This window comes from Solanum verrucosum, unplaced genomic scaffold, assembly GCF_900185275.1.
Source record: "Solanum verrucosum unplaced genomic scaffold, falcon-dt-bn FXZP01000181.1, whole genome shotgun sequence".
In the NCBI taxonomy this organism is placed as follows: Eukaryota; Viridiplantae; Streptophyta; class Magnoliopsida; order Solanales; family Solanaceae; genus Solanum; species Solanum verrucosum.
In genome coordinates, this window is record NW_026020407.1 from 3,405,127 (window position 1) to 3,420,026 (window position 14,900).

A 14,900-nucleotide genomic window follows, 5' to 3' on the forward strand; every position below is an offset into this window, starting at 1 on the left:
TTTAACTTTACCATTTTCTCAAGTCCAACACTTCAATTTTAGCTCAACTATTACGATCCTAAATCGAAGTCCATCAAAATTCATTATTTTAGTCTTTACCTGTCATACCTTTCATAAGATAGTCACATTTTTTTGTTAATTAAATCACTTTGTTCGTGTAATGATAACTCTAGTATTGCTTAATTGAACCAACAATAGTTTTTCTGTGGACTGTTAATGTACTAGGTGTTTGTGTCTATTAAGATACGTATGTCCTCAAAAATTTATTACTTTCAAATCGAAAAAAACTAGAAAAATTGAACCAAACCGACAGTTATTTTTTTCATTTGGTTTGATTTGGTTTTGAAAAATTAAAAAAACTGAAAGGATTGATTTGATTTTAATTTTAACCAATAACCAATACAAACCGAACCACGAACACCCCTAATTTCTGGTCATGATTTCATATTGCGTCACGGGCCGTAAGAACCAAAATAAAGCACTAACTACCCCTATATTGAGGACCATTTTAGTCATTTTGTCAAAAACTCTCCATTCTCATGTTCTGTTCTTCACACGTGCACTGTTTTTAGTTTGACAACATATAAATTCATTCATGGGTTTAGGGTTCTAGGGTTTAAGAGGCAAGAAAGAGCAGTTGAAAGTTGTGTAGTGAATAAGATGGGTGTAGACAAAGGGAAGAAGCAAAAAGTGGATGAAGAAAACAACATTGATGGTGACCTTGTTTTTTCCATTGAAAAATTGCAAGAAATTCAAGACGAGCTTGAGAAGGTAATCCCATTTATTCATACTTTTCTTTTTGACTACTTTATAGTACTAGTTTTGAGTCACTGGATTTCTTTGTGACAATACTCAGTATAAACATATATTTGAAAAAAATATATAATTGGAGTGAGTGATGCTGTTTTTTTATTGTTTCTAAAATAGTGTGTTATGCAGATTCTGTTAGATATCCTCCCTTGTCTGGACAATTGGAAGATTTGCTTCCTCATATTCCTTCAAACCTTCATAAATGTGACTGTAAACTATGACTTTGGAAGTGTCATCTTTTGTTGAACTGAACTGAAGATAAATGTTAAGCATGAATGAACAGTGAGTGCAACCTTGCTTATATATATCTTTCTTCGATGGAAACAACACATACTAGACAACTACATAAGCTACTCAAGGGTCCAAATAACCGAGTTCAACATGTAAAGATCACCATCATTTAATTGTCATACAAAAAAGACTGTATTTTTGTGATTTCAGGCATGTTGTCTCTTTTTATTCACCGTCATACTTATGAGATGTCCTATGTTTTAGTTCATACTCCTAGCCTTTCACATGCTAGGAGATCCACTGTCTTTATTTCTCTGGTGAAACAAAGGCCAAAATTTGGCTTCTATATCATCTCATTCGCATCCGTGTGCGCCAATTCACATTTCTGTTTTCTTTTACTTCTCAGTTAAGTTTCGTTATTCTAATCAACCATTTGTTGTTTGACATTACAAGTTTTGGGAGAACTCATCGGAGGAATAATCTAGTAACTCGTTATCCTCCTTCAAAGTCAATTTGCATAACATCATTGGAGTATATTTATAAAATCACAACCAGTTTAAACCAAAAAAGTGGAAAGAATACAGAGAACTGGGACGATTTCTATATTGGTAGCACTGTTAGATATTAGTTTTATAAGAAATATGACCATGAAAAGATGTGTGTAATGGCCAATTTTGGCTCCTAAGCTTCCGTTTCCTTTCATGTATGTGGTAGAACCTATAGCATATAATTTGAGTCCACAAGAGTTGTAAGAATATGAGCTGTTTGGCATTTTGTTATGTTTCTCTTCCAATAGAATGCTCAAGCCTTTTAATTGTTATATATCACCTATAAAGCTTCTGCAATTTATTTTTTTTACTGAACTTAGATATTATGGTCATCTTCAAATTTAAAGAATCTGTTGTTTAGAACCATAAAGGAGCTTTTCCATCATATGTCTGCTCTCTGTATGTGCATAATATTAACAACACTTGGGATGTGCAATTGTGAAAACTGATAACAACAGCTGGAATAGATGGAAATACTCTCGTTAATGCATGCCCTCTTTATATATTATTTTCCTATACCTTGGTAAACTTGTCTGATAATTAGTTGAAGGATATATATTCCATTTCAATGAAGAAGGGGAAACCTACATTTATATTCTATAGGTGCACACCCAAGGGTGTGCCCTGATGGTCATTGATGTGAGTTGAGAACCATGATGTCTCAAGTTCAAATCCTAGTAGTGACAAAAACACTAAGTGATTTCTTTCCATCTGTCTTGTCGTAGCCTTTGTGGACAAAGTTACGTGGTAATTTTTGCTGGTGGGGTGAGGTGTGCACAAGTTGTCCTGGACACAACAGTTATAAAAAATAAATAAATTCTGTATGTGTAAAGAAGCATCTCTATATGGAATAAAGAAATAGTAGAGATTTCGAGTGCAAACACGAAATACTCATACTGTGAAACATAAATGTACTTTTTAGCTTTTTTCTGTAGACTAAAAGATGTCAACACTGGGGACGGAATGTTCGACTTACTTATTGTCCTATAGTAATGTAAAGCAATGTAAAGGAACTGAGATGGAATTTTTTGTTCTCTGTTGGTGAAAATCTTAACCTTCTCAAACCAAAGCATCTCTATACACATGAGCGTATTTAAATTCAAGCTTTTGCTAGTGCGCTGACAAAAAAGATGGTCGGCAGGGTATGTTCTAGTTTAGGTGAGAGTTGAAACAAGAATAAAAAATATTTAACTTAGAGTTGATTGCTAGATTTCTTTTGTTGCTTAATAGTTGGTGTTACATGTTAACTAATGAGCATTTTAATTTTTCTATCAGATTAATGAAGAGGCAAGTGATAAAGTATTGGAAGTGGAACAGAAGTACAATGAGGTCCGCAAGCCTGTCTATGATAAGCGAAACAACATCATTAAAGCTATTCCAGATTTCTGGTTGACTGCTGTTAGTGATCCTATCCTGAGACTTCCGTATCTCTATGTTGCTGAAATTCTGAATTGCTTCTCATTTGATTGATTTGTTTCATTACTTGCAGTTTTTGAGCCATCCTGTCCTAGGTGAACTTCTAACTGAAGAAGACCAAAAGGTTTGGTTCTAATTTGTTGGTTATAAACTATTATTCTAGATTATAACCAACCTACTGCTATTTTTGGCCAAGCTCTATCAATGCTGAATTTAGTTGTTATTTTTGACGAGTCATTGCTGTATTATCAACAATGCTCTCTAATAAATCTATAATAAGTTGTAACTTATCCTCTAAATGCTTCTTGAGTTCTGCATCTGAAAATGTATCTGCCTCATCCCGTGCTAGATCTTCAAGTTTCTAAGTTCTATTGAAGTGGAAGAATCTAAAGATGTGAAGTCGGGCTATTCTATCACCTTTGTAAGTTTTTCCCCACATGGAATTAATGTACATCCATATATGTAAATTGTTATTTTTGGAAATTCAAATTGATGACTTCCTCCTTTTTACAGAACTTCAGTGCAAATCCTTATTTTGAAAATACAAAGCTCTCAAAGACCTCTACCTTCCTTGAAGATGGACCGACAAAGATATCTGCTACAACAATAAAATGGAAAGAAGGCATGGTGAGTTTCCGTTTTGCAGCTTGACAAATGTCACACATTCTGTATATTCCCTATTTCATCATATTGATGATATTGGTTGACTTTTTGAAGGGCATTCCTAATGGAGTTGCTCATGAGAAGAAAGGAAACAAGCGATCTCATGCTGAGGAAAGGTGAGTTTACTTATTTCCAGCATTTCTATATTATCTACTTTTAATCAACTTTTGCTATTTATATGCTAAACTTAAAATGGAATGCTCTGATATATGGTTGGAAACGTGGTTTGGATAATGTTTGATAGTATGCTTACTTGTTTCAAACTTTGTTGATGATAATTTTTAAGTGTTTGTTGATGCACATTATGACATATACGGTGTATCATTGGTCCATTGCAGTGCAAACCTTCGAATATAATTATTCTAGACGATATTGGTTGTTGGAATGTTTTTGCGTCACTTCTGCTGGTTTTTGGTCAGCGGTGATGCTGAGCTTTGTCATCATAATCAGAAAAGAAGCTTAGACTCTTCTAGAAAACATGAATATAATCACTAATTAATGCAGCTAATATTGTAGCGGTGGTTCTGTAACTTGCCTTATGTTCTGTAGTCTTTTCTTGATAAACATTGGGATGTGATAGTTCTGGTCATCCTTGCTCAGTTGCTTTCCTTCTTGGGGTCTCCCATGCAGCTTCTTTACATGGTTCAGTGAAGTCAATCAAAAAGATGAGGATGAGGATGAGGCTTTAGAGATTCAGGATGAGGTATATGTTTATATCTTCTGCAGATTACTTCATGATGATTTCTAATCCCAATTTTCTGTTTTCTTTGGGGTGGTGGTGCAAACTTTGGTGTACTGAGGTCTATTTTTTTGTTGAAGATTTTCATTTTGACACTGTATCGTTGGTGCTTTTGCAGGTTGCTGAGATAATTAAGGATGACTTGTGGCCGAACCCGCTCACTTATTTTAACAATGTTAGTCCCATTCAAGCTTCCTTGTTTTCTTTAATCAAAATTTAGTTGTAAAACGTGTTTGTTGCCTAACACCATCTAAGAACTAAGCATTACTATACCACAGGAGCCTGATGAAGAAGATTTCGATGGGTACGAGGTAAAGATACATCAACTGGTTCTTAAGTGTCATATATATATCATGGATAAGTGCATGAATACTTAGTTTACTGTGACTGTAATGTGTGTTTCTCTCTGGGCTTACATTTATTTTTCAGAATATTCTTTCCTTATAAACCTCTAGCATTATATCTTCAAATAAGTTGTCTGGCCTTTGTTGTCAATAATGTCGAATAATCTTCCTAAGTGATGGATCAGCTTCTTAAGGTAGTCTTCCGAAAGTCAAAAGATCATAAGGGTCATTGAGGGTGGGAGAAACTGTGGAGTCGAGTGGAACTTGAGGTTGTAACTACCTTATCACTAGAATTCAAGTGTTTGGTTAAGGTTGCTACCTTGGGTGAATTAATTGTTGAGTAAGCTTTCTGTAAAGATGGTAATAGTTTGAGGGCTTAGTCTTACTAAATGTAGGAGTTGCAATCTTTCGTTGAAGTTGAAAAAATGAGTAGTTAAAGCTCAAAAAAAAAAATGGAAGTGAAAGTTGTGTTTGGACATGAACTTCGCTTGAAAATAACGTCAAAATTTTGTGAGTGAATCATTATTTTGCGTGAAATATTCCTCAACCTAGTTTTCCAAATTTCAAGCTAAGTTGAAACAATGGACCAATTTTATTTTTTTTGAGAAAGTTAAACATTTTATAGACAACAATACACCAATGGCGTATTTCAGTAGTAATTACATCAGAGGAGTATACAGTAAGCAAAACCAAAGGATCTATCATTTATACCCCTCCTACAAACAATGGACCAAATTTGATAACCAAAGACTAATCTACAAATATTATTGCAAATATTTTAAATAAAATATATGATAATTGGGTGGCTTAAGCGCGCTTTTGGGAAAAACGTATTTGTTAGGTATAACTTCCTTTATCCTTTTCTTTCTCCCGACATACTGCGCCAATTCACTAGAGATTTTTTTGCGCTTTTCAAGAATTTTCTTCTTTTTATTTCGTCTTCAATAGAAAAGCATAAATTCTAAGAATTGTGTGGTTACTTTGTGGAGACTTCAAAATCTTAGATATGTAACTGCCTACATCTTTTTTATGATGGTTCCTTTTTTTATGGCTTTAAGGTACATGTTTTAGATTATTTGTGAGCAGTTTTCATCTTGGTTTGTGAGCATAACTTAGAAGAATCATTTACCATGCTTACCACAAGACTTTCCACCATGTTTGTGGGGAGTATTTTTGTAAATAAATTGTTTTTTATTTTATTAAAGAATAAATACTGCTTCAAAAAATATTGTTGCTAGGCTCAACAAAGGGTTGAAACTCAATGGCGACATTTATGAAATTTGGAACTTGTAGTCCAGTATGTGTTAAAGAGCAGGAGGCTTTGGAAGCCATTGCCGATGTCATGAATGAGCCTAAGGATGGTCATGGTTCAACATTAGCGTGACCGTGCCACTTATGATGCTTGGAAGAAAATTAATACCACTGCTCGCACTACATTGCCAAGCACCTTGGATGATGACATCCTAATGGAGTTTAAGGATCACCAAAGAGCTATGTATCTTTGGAGTGCGTTGAAGAATAGGTTTGGTACTGATTCTAGTCCTTAACAATTAAATTAGATTCACATAAGAAATGTCTAGAACATTCAATGAAAATACATTTGAAGCAATAACAAATATGATCATGGAGTGGAAAGATGCTGGTCATGCTGACTGATGAACAATAGATCCAAACAATCATATGTTCTTTTCTAGTTCATGAGACCATATGAAAATGCATTTGACCCACAATGGATGAATAACAACTTTAGAAGATGTCCGGAGGCATCTTGAGTTGGAGGACAAATGCCTTGAGGCTGCAAAACCAATATCTGAGTTGAACTTGGCAACAAGGCCCTCAACCTGCCAAGAGAGTAAAGACTGAACAAGGCAAGAATAAACAATCTAGATGTGTCAAAGTTGCTTAAGTGATTTGTTACAATTATGTAAAAAGGGTCACTATTCCAGGGATTACTTTGATACCAAAGGATGATTACACATTAATTCAAACTAATTAGATAGCATGTAATTGTAAAACAAGAACTCACATGTTTTTTGTATAGCGGGACTGCGGAAGTGAAAGACTTGAACGAACCTTGACACTGACCAGTAATGGTTGTCACGATGTGTTGTAGCAACCCTAGATGCTATTGTGAGAGAAAAAAGTGTAGTTAGAGGTTTATCTTTCGTGTCTTTTAGTTGTACACACTAGGTGCACTTATATTGGAAACTATTATCGTTACAATAATTATCAAAATTTCAGTATTTATCCTAATGGGATTTCAATCATCACTCGACACTTAGTGGAATTTCACTGAGTATGTTGTTGTTATTGTACTGTATTTATCCTATGGGCTTTTTCAACACCACTGATAGGCTAAGTTGCTCGGGCTTGGGTTTGGGTGTCCGATACGGGTGCAGATCCAGAGGTTGGATCCTTCGTGATCAGATTTTAAAAATCAGGAATATGGATCCATGTATGGATACGGGTGAGGGGATTTGCCTAAAATAATTAAAATTAAAGGAAAGGAGTGACATGTAAATTTCTATATAAAAGGTATTCTATTTTCTTCAATTTCACCTTAGCTTTTGTATTGATTACAGAAACAGAAATAATTAAAATTGTCCAGACTTTCCCATGAATTTTGGTCAAAGTACCCAAAATCGGTTGACCATATCGGACACAAATCTCACACCCACACCCACACCACACCCATGTTGTGTCGACATGAGTGCGGCACCAAAAGTGAAGAGTCCAAGCAACTTAGCTTGTGGGTGAACCCTTATTTTAAATAGTTAGATTAAGAGGTTCAAACTACAATATCTTATAAGCCGATGAAATAACAATGAACTGCTATGAGATCTCCAAAATACTTTGAATGTATGAAAATTTATGGGAATATTTCTTTTCTGAGATGGAAGTTACGGGAATATTTTTATTGTCGGAAAAATTCACTAGAATATTAAAATGACATTGAATGTCTTATGCTTGAATTGATTTACAAAATATTGAAAATGTGGTAAAACAACAACATACCAAGTGAAATGCCACAACTAGGGTCTAGGAGGGTTGTGAGTAAGCAACCTCTCTACCCCTCCCTTGTGAAGGGCAGAGAGTTTGTTTTCGATAGACCCTCAACTCAAGTAAAACATATCAAAATAGAAGAAGAGAGAAATACATAAGAGGACTCCAAGTTAAAAATAATGGGAAAAAATAGAAATGTGGTAATGTGCATTGAAAACATTAATATTGAGAAACTTTGCTGGAAACTTAAAGTGGATCCCTATGATTTTGGTTAGAGTTTGGACCATTCATTTTTTTTGATGTAGGCGTTTGTCCATGCGATTTCATCTCATGATATGAAATTATGAGATGAAATCTCAAATTCTCTAAAAATCATGATTTGAGATTTTTCAAATAAAAAATTTGACCCACAAGTTTATTTTTGTAAAATAAACCCACATTTAATTTATATATATTTACTAGCCATTTGTTTCATATGTAAATAAAATTTATAATTATATCATTACTTTTTAAACCATTTATATCTCATATAATGATTATTCTCGCTAATATATTATTTTTATTTCAAATCAATTTTTAATTTACCATTTGCATTCACCAAATGCATTATTTTTTATCAAATTTATTACTACTTCATTCAAATCAATGTTTAATAAAAAATAATTTTCCATCATTATATTGAGTGGACAAGACTAACCACGCTAACATTAATTGAAAAAACAATTTTCTTAGCTTCTAACAACTTGAACACTACAACTTATGTTCAATTTATTTTTTTATTGAATTAAGGTTTGATCAATAAGTGTTGTATTTTCTTTAGATAGTTTTGTGATAGTGTATTATGTGATTTTATAAGCTTTTGGTTATTTGGTAAGATTGTATAAAGAATTGAGACAATTTTAATAGTTTTACAACTTATGGAGGTTTTATGTTTATGGGAAAACATACAATATAAAAAGTCCAAATTGCATGTCCAAACAAAACTTCCAACTTCATTTCATGGTTTCATATTATGATTTAATATCGCATGGCCAAACGGGCCCTAAGATTAATAACGCATTTGAATTTGAGTATTAAAATGTGCATTTAGATTTAGGTGTATGAATCTTAATCAACATTTGAGTATTAAGATGTATTAAGATATGAATAATAAATAATTAAGACTTTGTTTTCTCAACATTTTAACATATAAAACTTATCTTTATTTAAAATTAATAAATACAAAAAACGAATTTCAATTAATATGCCTGTTGGTAGCGGTGATGGTTAGCGCTAGTTGTTGTGGTGTTGACTAGAGATTGTCTTGGGTAATAGTAGCTAGTAATGATGGTGGTTGGTAGTAGTGATTAACAATGGTTTTTGATTGTGGTACTTGGTTGTGGCAACTAATAGTCATTGTGGACAATCGTGATAGCTAATGGTGGTGAATGATGACGATAGATGGTGATATGTAGTGGTGGCTTATTGTGGTGATTGATGGTAGTGATAAGTGGTTGTAATGGTAAATGGTGGTAGCAGATGGCCATGGTGGTTGTTCATGGTGTGGTAGTTGATAATGGTGGGCGGCTGCGGCAGGGGCAGTTAGCAGTGATAGTGTATGGAGTAGCGGTGAACTACAATCTTTGTAGAAATCCTTGAATAGATATCTTAGTGATATTAAGACTATCATAAAGTTTAATCGATCAGATTTATTTAGACATATTAAGTAGTTGTAGAATTTCAAAAACAAATGCACTTGATGACTAAGATCGGAATGATTAAGGTTTAAACTTTAAAAAGCAAACACTCATTATGATCAAAATGATTAAGGTTTAAACTTTTAAAAGCAAACACTCATTATGACTTAGATCTAAATGATAAAGATTAAGCCTTTCATTAAGTGCTAACACATAAGACCTTAAAAAGGTCAACTTGAAGTGAAGAAGAGTCCACCGGTAAAAGAATATTTTCGGAATGTCGTTGGCGGACTGCACACGGGTTTTGAGCTTTGATTGGCATGTGGTGGTGCGTGGAGGGTTCTCCGCTCATTGCCTTTCATGGATTTGGTCACCATAGAGTTCCAATCCTAGTTGGCAGTGTCGGTTGATGCAACACTACTAAGGAATCTAATGATTAACTGTGATACCTTATGTGAAAGCAAAGAACCTTGAGAGAAAGCTTTGCTTGGATTATTCTCACAAGCTTCTTGTTGTTTAAATAGAGATAATAGGTTCTTATTCTATAACTACAATGTAACAGTATTCATAACACCTAAAGTAGAATTTAGTTGAATGTTGATCAACATATGGTGTTCTTTGATGCTGTGTATAAAGTTGAGTTATTCTGTGGTTGAGAATGATCATTTTTTTGGCAGAGGAATAATATCCTTTAGATATGTGCACAAAATACTTAACTATTGTCAAATGTCTGTTATATACAGTGGTTCTTTAAGTCTTCACCAATCTTTTCTGGTGAGATTGTTAAATTGGTTGATTGACTTGAACGCTAAATGTCTAATGCAGGGTAAGGAGAGTGAAGGCTCTGAAGACGATGAGGAGGACGAAGATGGCGATGAAGAATGAAAGTAGTTGGAACACCTATCTTTTCACAGGCTATCATCTTCAATGTTTTAATCATTGGGGTTTGGTGTGTGTAAAGATCTAAAAGATAAAAACTTACAGTGGTGACTATACTTTTTCTTCTTCTACTTGTATGGTTGGTTATAAGAAAATATCTAATTTCAGAGGTTTCATTTATGTTTCCCTAAAGAGACAATAGATGGATACAAATTCATAATTGGAAAAGGGTCATATTACCTCTCTACTTTCACATATGTTCATAACAATCCATGATCCATTATACTATAAACTAGAGGTCATACTCTTGCTATGCACCACTCCAATATAATAAGAATAATTATACCCCATCCACTATTATTGAACTAAATAATCTCATTCCAGAAAATACTTATCTTTTATTTTATCCAACATGAGACTTGCACTTTAGTGATTTTCAAACGCAAATGGAACTTTAATGGTTCGTGGCATGAAATATGAACCTATTACTTGATTGTATGACTATGAGCACTGTTCATTATGGGTGTGATTGTGACTGTGGTTGTGCTGATTGGATTGGGTGTCACTTTTCAACACATATATTGAACCGGGTGTCACGTTCCAACAAATGTATATTAGATCGGGTGTCACGTTTCGACACACTAACAGTTTGGGTGTAGGTTCCATGAGAGGATCACTTGTGATTATTACGTTCATATCTAATTGTCATTGATATATATCGGGAAATTGTATGTCACTCCTAAAATGATAACTGAATTGTGCATTATGTATATTGTGTTTACTGTGTGGTAATTGCTTGTGCATATTGTGCCTACTGGAGTAGCCGCGTGATCCTACCAGTACACCGTGGTTGTGTACTGATATTGCACTTACTCTTTCTTTGTTGAGTACATGTCATCTTCAGACGGTTACTGACAGACTTCAGTTAGGAGATCACTGACCGAGACACGATTCAAGGGTGAGTCAGTTCTTTCAGACTGCCATTGATCCCTCCTAGTTTTAGTCCAATTTTTTCGGACTCAAGCTATTTCTTTATTCAGACTTTTTGTTTATGTTTAGTTTCGGTGTTGCACCCCCTTTTCTTAGACTTATTGGTTAACAAAATTTTGGTACAATGACTTTTAGTTCTAGGGGTTGAAATTCCACAATAGTTGTCGTTAGACCTTCAGAGTGTATGGGACTCTGTATTTATTTAGTCATTTAAACCTACTTTCGTATCTTTAAATATTTTAGTCTCTTGAAAATTGTTTAGTCGGATTGTAATAATGATTCTCCCACCAAAAAATTAGTGTGGGTGCCAATCACGGTGATCTAGATTGTGACACTCTCACAACATATGACTTATACGTTGCAACTTAATAGTCATATGTTGCAACATAAGACTCATATGTTGCAACAAATGCCAAAGTTGTATTCTTATCATTAGTACTAACTGATTTTTTAATTAATTCTCTTCAGGCACGATAAATGGAGGAATTATTCATAGGGTTCATTGTTTTGGTGAATGGATCGAGAAGAAAAATCAATATATTTGGTGTTGGAAGGATGGTATTGCTAAACAGTCGATAGTGATGATTGTCGAAAGAAATATTTTGTGTGATGATTTTGTGAAAAGTAAGTGTTCCATATGTAAAACTTTGGCCACAAAAGAACTACATGCCCAAATCGAAATGCTCCCTAATTATTGTTGAATTTTAATGAATGTTCTTTTTTATTCATGAATCTATCTTATCTTAATTTGAATCAACTTATGTCTTTATATGAAATGTGTGATTTATTTTGAACTGATACATCTTTAAAACATAATTGTGTATATGTTAAAACATATTTCAATTATGTGTTACTACTTATAATAGAATATTGTCCATATGCTAAAAAAAGTGACAGAAGTGTCAACATATTGCTCAATGTGTTGACCCATATGCTCAATTTTGAAACATATGAATTGTAACATCCGACAATTTGAAATAACTATGAAGAGGCTTAGAATTGGAAATAGTCATTTTTGGAAGGACTTCAAAAATCTGGAAATTTGGTTTTTAGTGTGGGAAAAATGAGTTTTTTTGCCAACTTTGAGCAGTCATAACTCCTAGTTCAGGATGAGTTAGGAGTAGTTCCAGTTATGTTTGCGAAGCTTGTGGAATGATCTTTCCAACGCCACCGAATTTGCTTGATTCCGAGTTCGTATGAGGGAGTTATGCCCTTTGGAAGTTGAGCAGTTGGCACGGAAATCCGTCCGAAATTTTGTAAGGGTATTTTGGTCTTTTCCCTAGCCTTTTCTTTTGGATATATATTAGTGTGTTAGACTGATTCTGATCAGTTTGTCCCATTTTAAAAGAGTGAGAGTGAGAGTTAGGGCTTTTGAGTGAAAAGGAGAAGAAGAGGAGAAAGAGAAGATCAATCAAGGTTTCGTCAAAGATCGTTGTGGATATCGTCGGGGGTGATCCCTATTAGGTATGTGAGCTCATAGTGTGGGGTTGGTTCTTTCCCCCACACGCCAAACTCGTTTAATTTTGTTGAAGTTGTTGGTGGTATTTGTTGAAGTTGTAGTTGTGTTGTGTTGAAGTTCTTGTTGGTTTGGTGGATGTTTCCGGTGGCGTTTTGAGTTGAATCTATTGTATGTTGAGGGTTTTAATGATTCAAAGTGTTTGGGGCTGGAACCTTTGAGGTTTAGAAGGTTTAGAGTTGGAAAAAGGAAGGACAAAAGTCGAGTTTTCGGGGAAAAGGGCTGGGGCGTCGCGCCAACCAACGCGCTCCAAAAGGGGCTCTGAAGCCCAGCCCTTGGGGCGGCGCGCCAAGCAGAGCACCAGCAGGCCCCTTCTAAGCTTCGAGGGCTGGCGCTCCGCGCCTTGCAGAGCGCCAAGGACGCCAAGTTTCCCCATTCTTTTCACACTTTCTCATGCATGTTCCTTGGTGTTGTACCTATGTTTCATAGTTGTTTTCAACGCTCCAAGGTACGTCTAAACGTCAAGAACTCATCCATAACATGTGATCAAACACCTTGAATCCATATTTCCAATTCAAGGAGAGTCAGTTTCCAAGTCAAGTGAAGTTAAGAGTTGAGTCTAGAAGTTAAAGAAGTGAGTCAAAGCAAGTCTTTAAAGTTGTTCAAGAGTCTTTATTGAATGTTTTAACTTCATTTTAAGGCTCAAGTTTCAAGTTGAGTAAAAAGTAAAGAGTCAAGAGTTTCAAGTTGAGTAAAGAGTGTAGAGTTGAGTTCATTTCTTAAAAGTTATTAGGGAACTATGTATTCCCAAAGAAGTTTCTAAATGTTTTTACATTTGAGTAAGAAAGGAACTATGATTCCAAAAGAGCCTTTGGGCTAGTTTTCAAGAAAAAGGAACATCGTTTCCAAGTGAGCCTTTGTGCTAAGTTTTGAGTAATTATCTCAACTAAAGAAAGATGTGTTTAAAACACTTATGAGCTAAAGTATATTTTTGGGAGTAGTCTTGAGCACCGAATTGGGGACACGAGTTTATATTAACTTAACTCTCCATAAGAATCATGCGCCAACATGGGATTTAACGGGTCATACCTTTTAGATGATCACATAAGTTAAGCTAGTGGATCCACTTAGTAAAGTTAGCTTCCTATATCACGACAAGGTATAGGATGGTCCTTGGGCAACGTGAGGTAAAACGTTGTATCATCACTAGGGCTCATAGTGATGGTTGTCGATTAAAGAATCTCCCACAAAAGTTATATTACTTTTATATAAGTAAAGTTGAGTTTGTTATCGTTTTATCCTTAACGAACTAAGTTGTTTACACTATTTTACAAGCTTTATATATTGCATGTGTCTTATTGCTTTATATATTGAGTTCAGTTATTCATGAGTTGAACAAAGCCAAGGTAAGAGTTCCTTTGTACTCCTTCCAAGCTTAAGTTGTGGTTCAGCTTTCCAGCTCGCATACTCGTACATTCAATGTACTGATACCAGTTGGTCTGCATCTTATTATGATGCAGACACAGGTACCCAAGGCTAGCATCCGGTTCGCCGTTGATCCAGTTGAGTACGTCAGAGTCAGTGGTGAGCCTCTTTGCATTTCGGAGGACTCGATTATTTTGTTCTCTTAGTTTTGTTTTATTAGGATGTTGTGGGGTCTGTCCCAACATCCATCTCAGTATTTTAGAGGCTTCATAGACAGTCAGTCAGGTAGTTTTGAGTCTCTCTTCTATATATATATGTAAATATTCTATTTTGAGACTCGAGTTGCCTTTTTGGCCAGATTTTTATCAGTTAGGTTGTTTTATAACCTTGCATTGCATTAAGTTATTCCACTGAGTTAAGAAAGCCAGGCCAAGGGTTCGCTTGGGGGCCATCAATGGTCTTCAAGTGCCGGCCACGTCCAGGGTGTAGGCTCGGGGCGTGACAACTTACATGTTGCAACATATGGTCCCATTTAACATTTTTAACCACTCAATTACTTAATTTATCATTTATCAAATTGGCATTTGTGGAACCATATGTATATTCTGTTGGAACATATGGTCAATTTTGTGTTGAAATTACCAGGTCATATGTTGCAACATATGGATAACCTTACATGTGGTTTTTTATATTAATACAATTAAATTGTGACTTAATACA

General features: G+C 34.8%; 1 protein-coding gene across 1 annotated transcript; it reads left to right on the forward strand.

The window, feature by feature from the left end:
• Positions 1–636: 636 nt before the first annotated feature.
• Positions 637–10,385, forward strand: LOC125840512 (NAP1-related protein 2-like). The gene is made up of 10 exons (XM_049519483.1): positions 637–771; positions 2,865–2,987; positions 3,079–3,129; positions 3,355–3,426; positions 3,519–3,632; positions 3,723–3,784; positions 4,299–4,371; positions 4,526–4,582; positions 4,686–4,718; positions 10,256–10,385. Exons 1-10 carry the CDS (start codon positions 661–663, stop codon positions 10,313–10,315), a joined length of 756 nt encoding a protein of 251 aa, XP_049375440.1. The 5' UTR covers positions 637–660; the 3' UTR covers positions 10,316–10,385.
• The last annotated feature ends 4,515 nt before the right edge of the window (positions 10,386–14,900 follow it).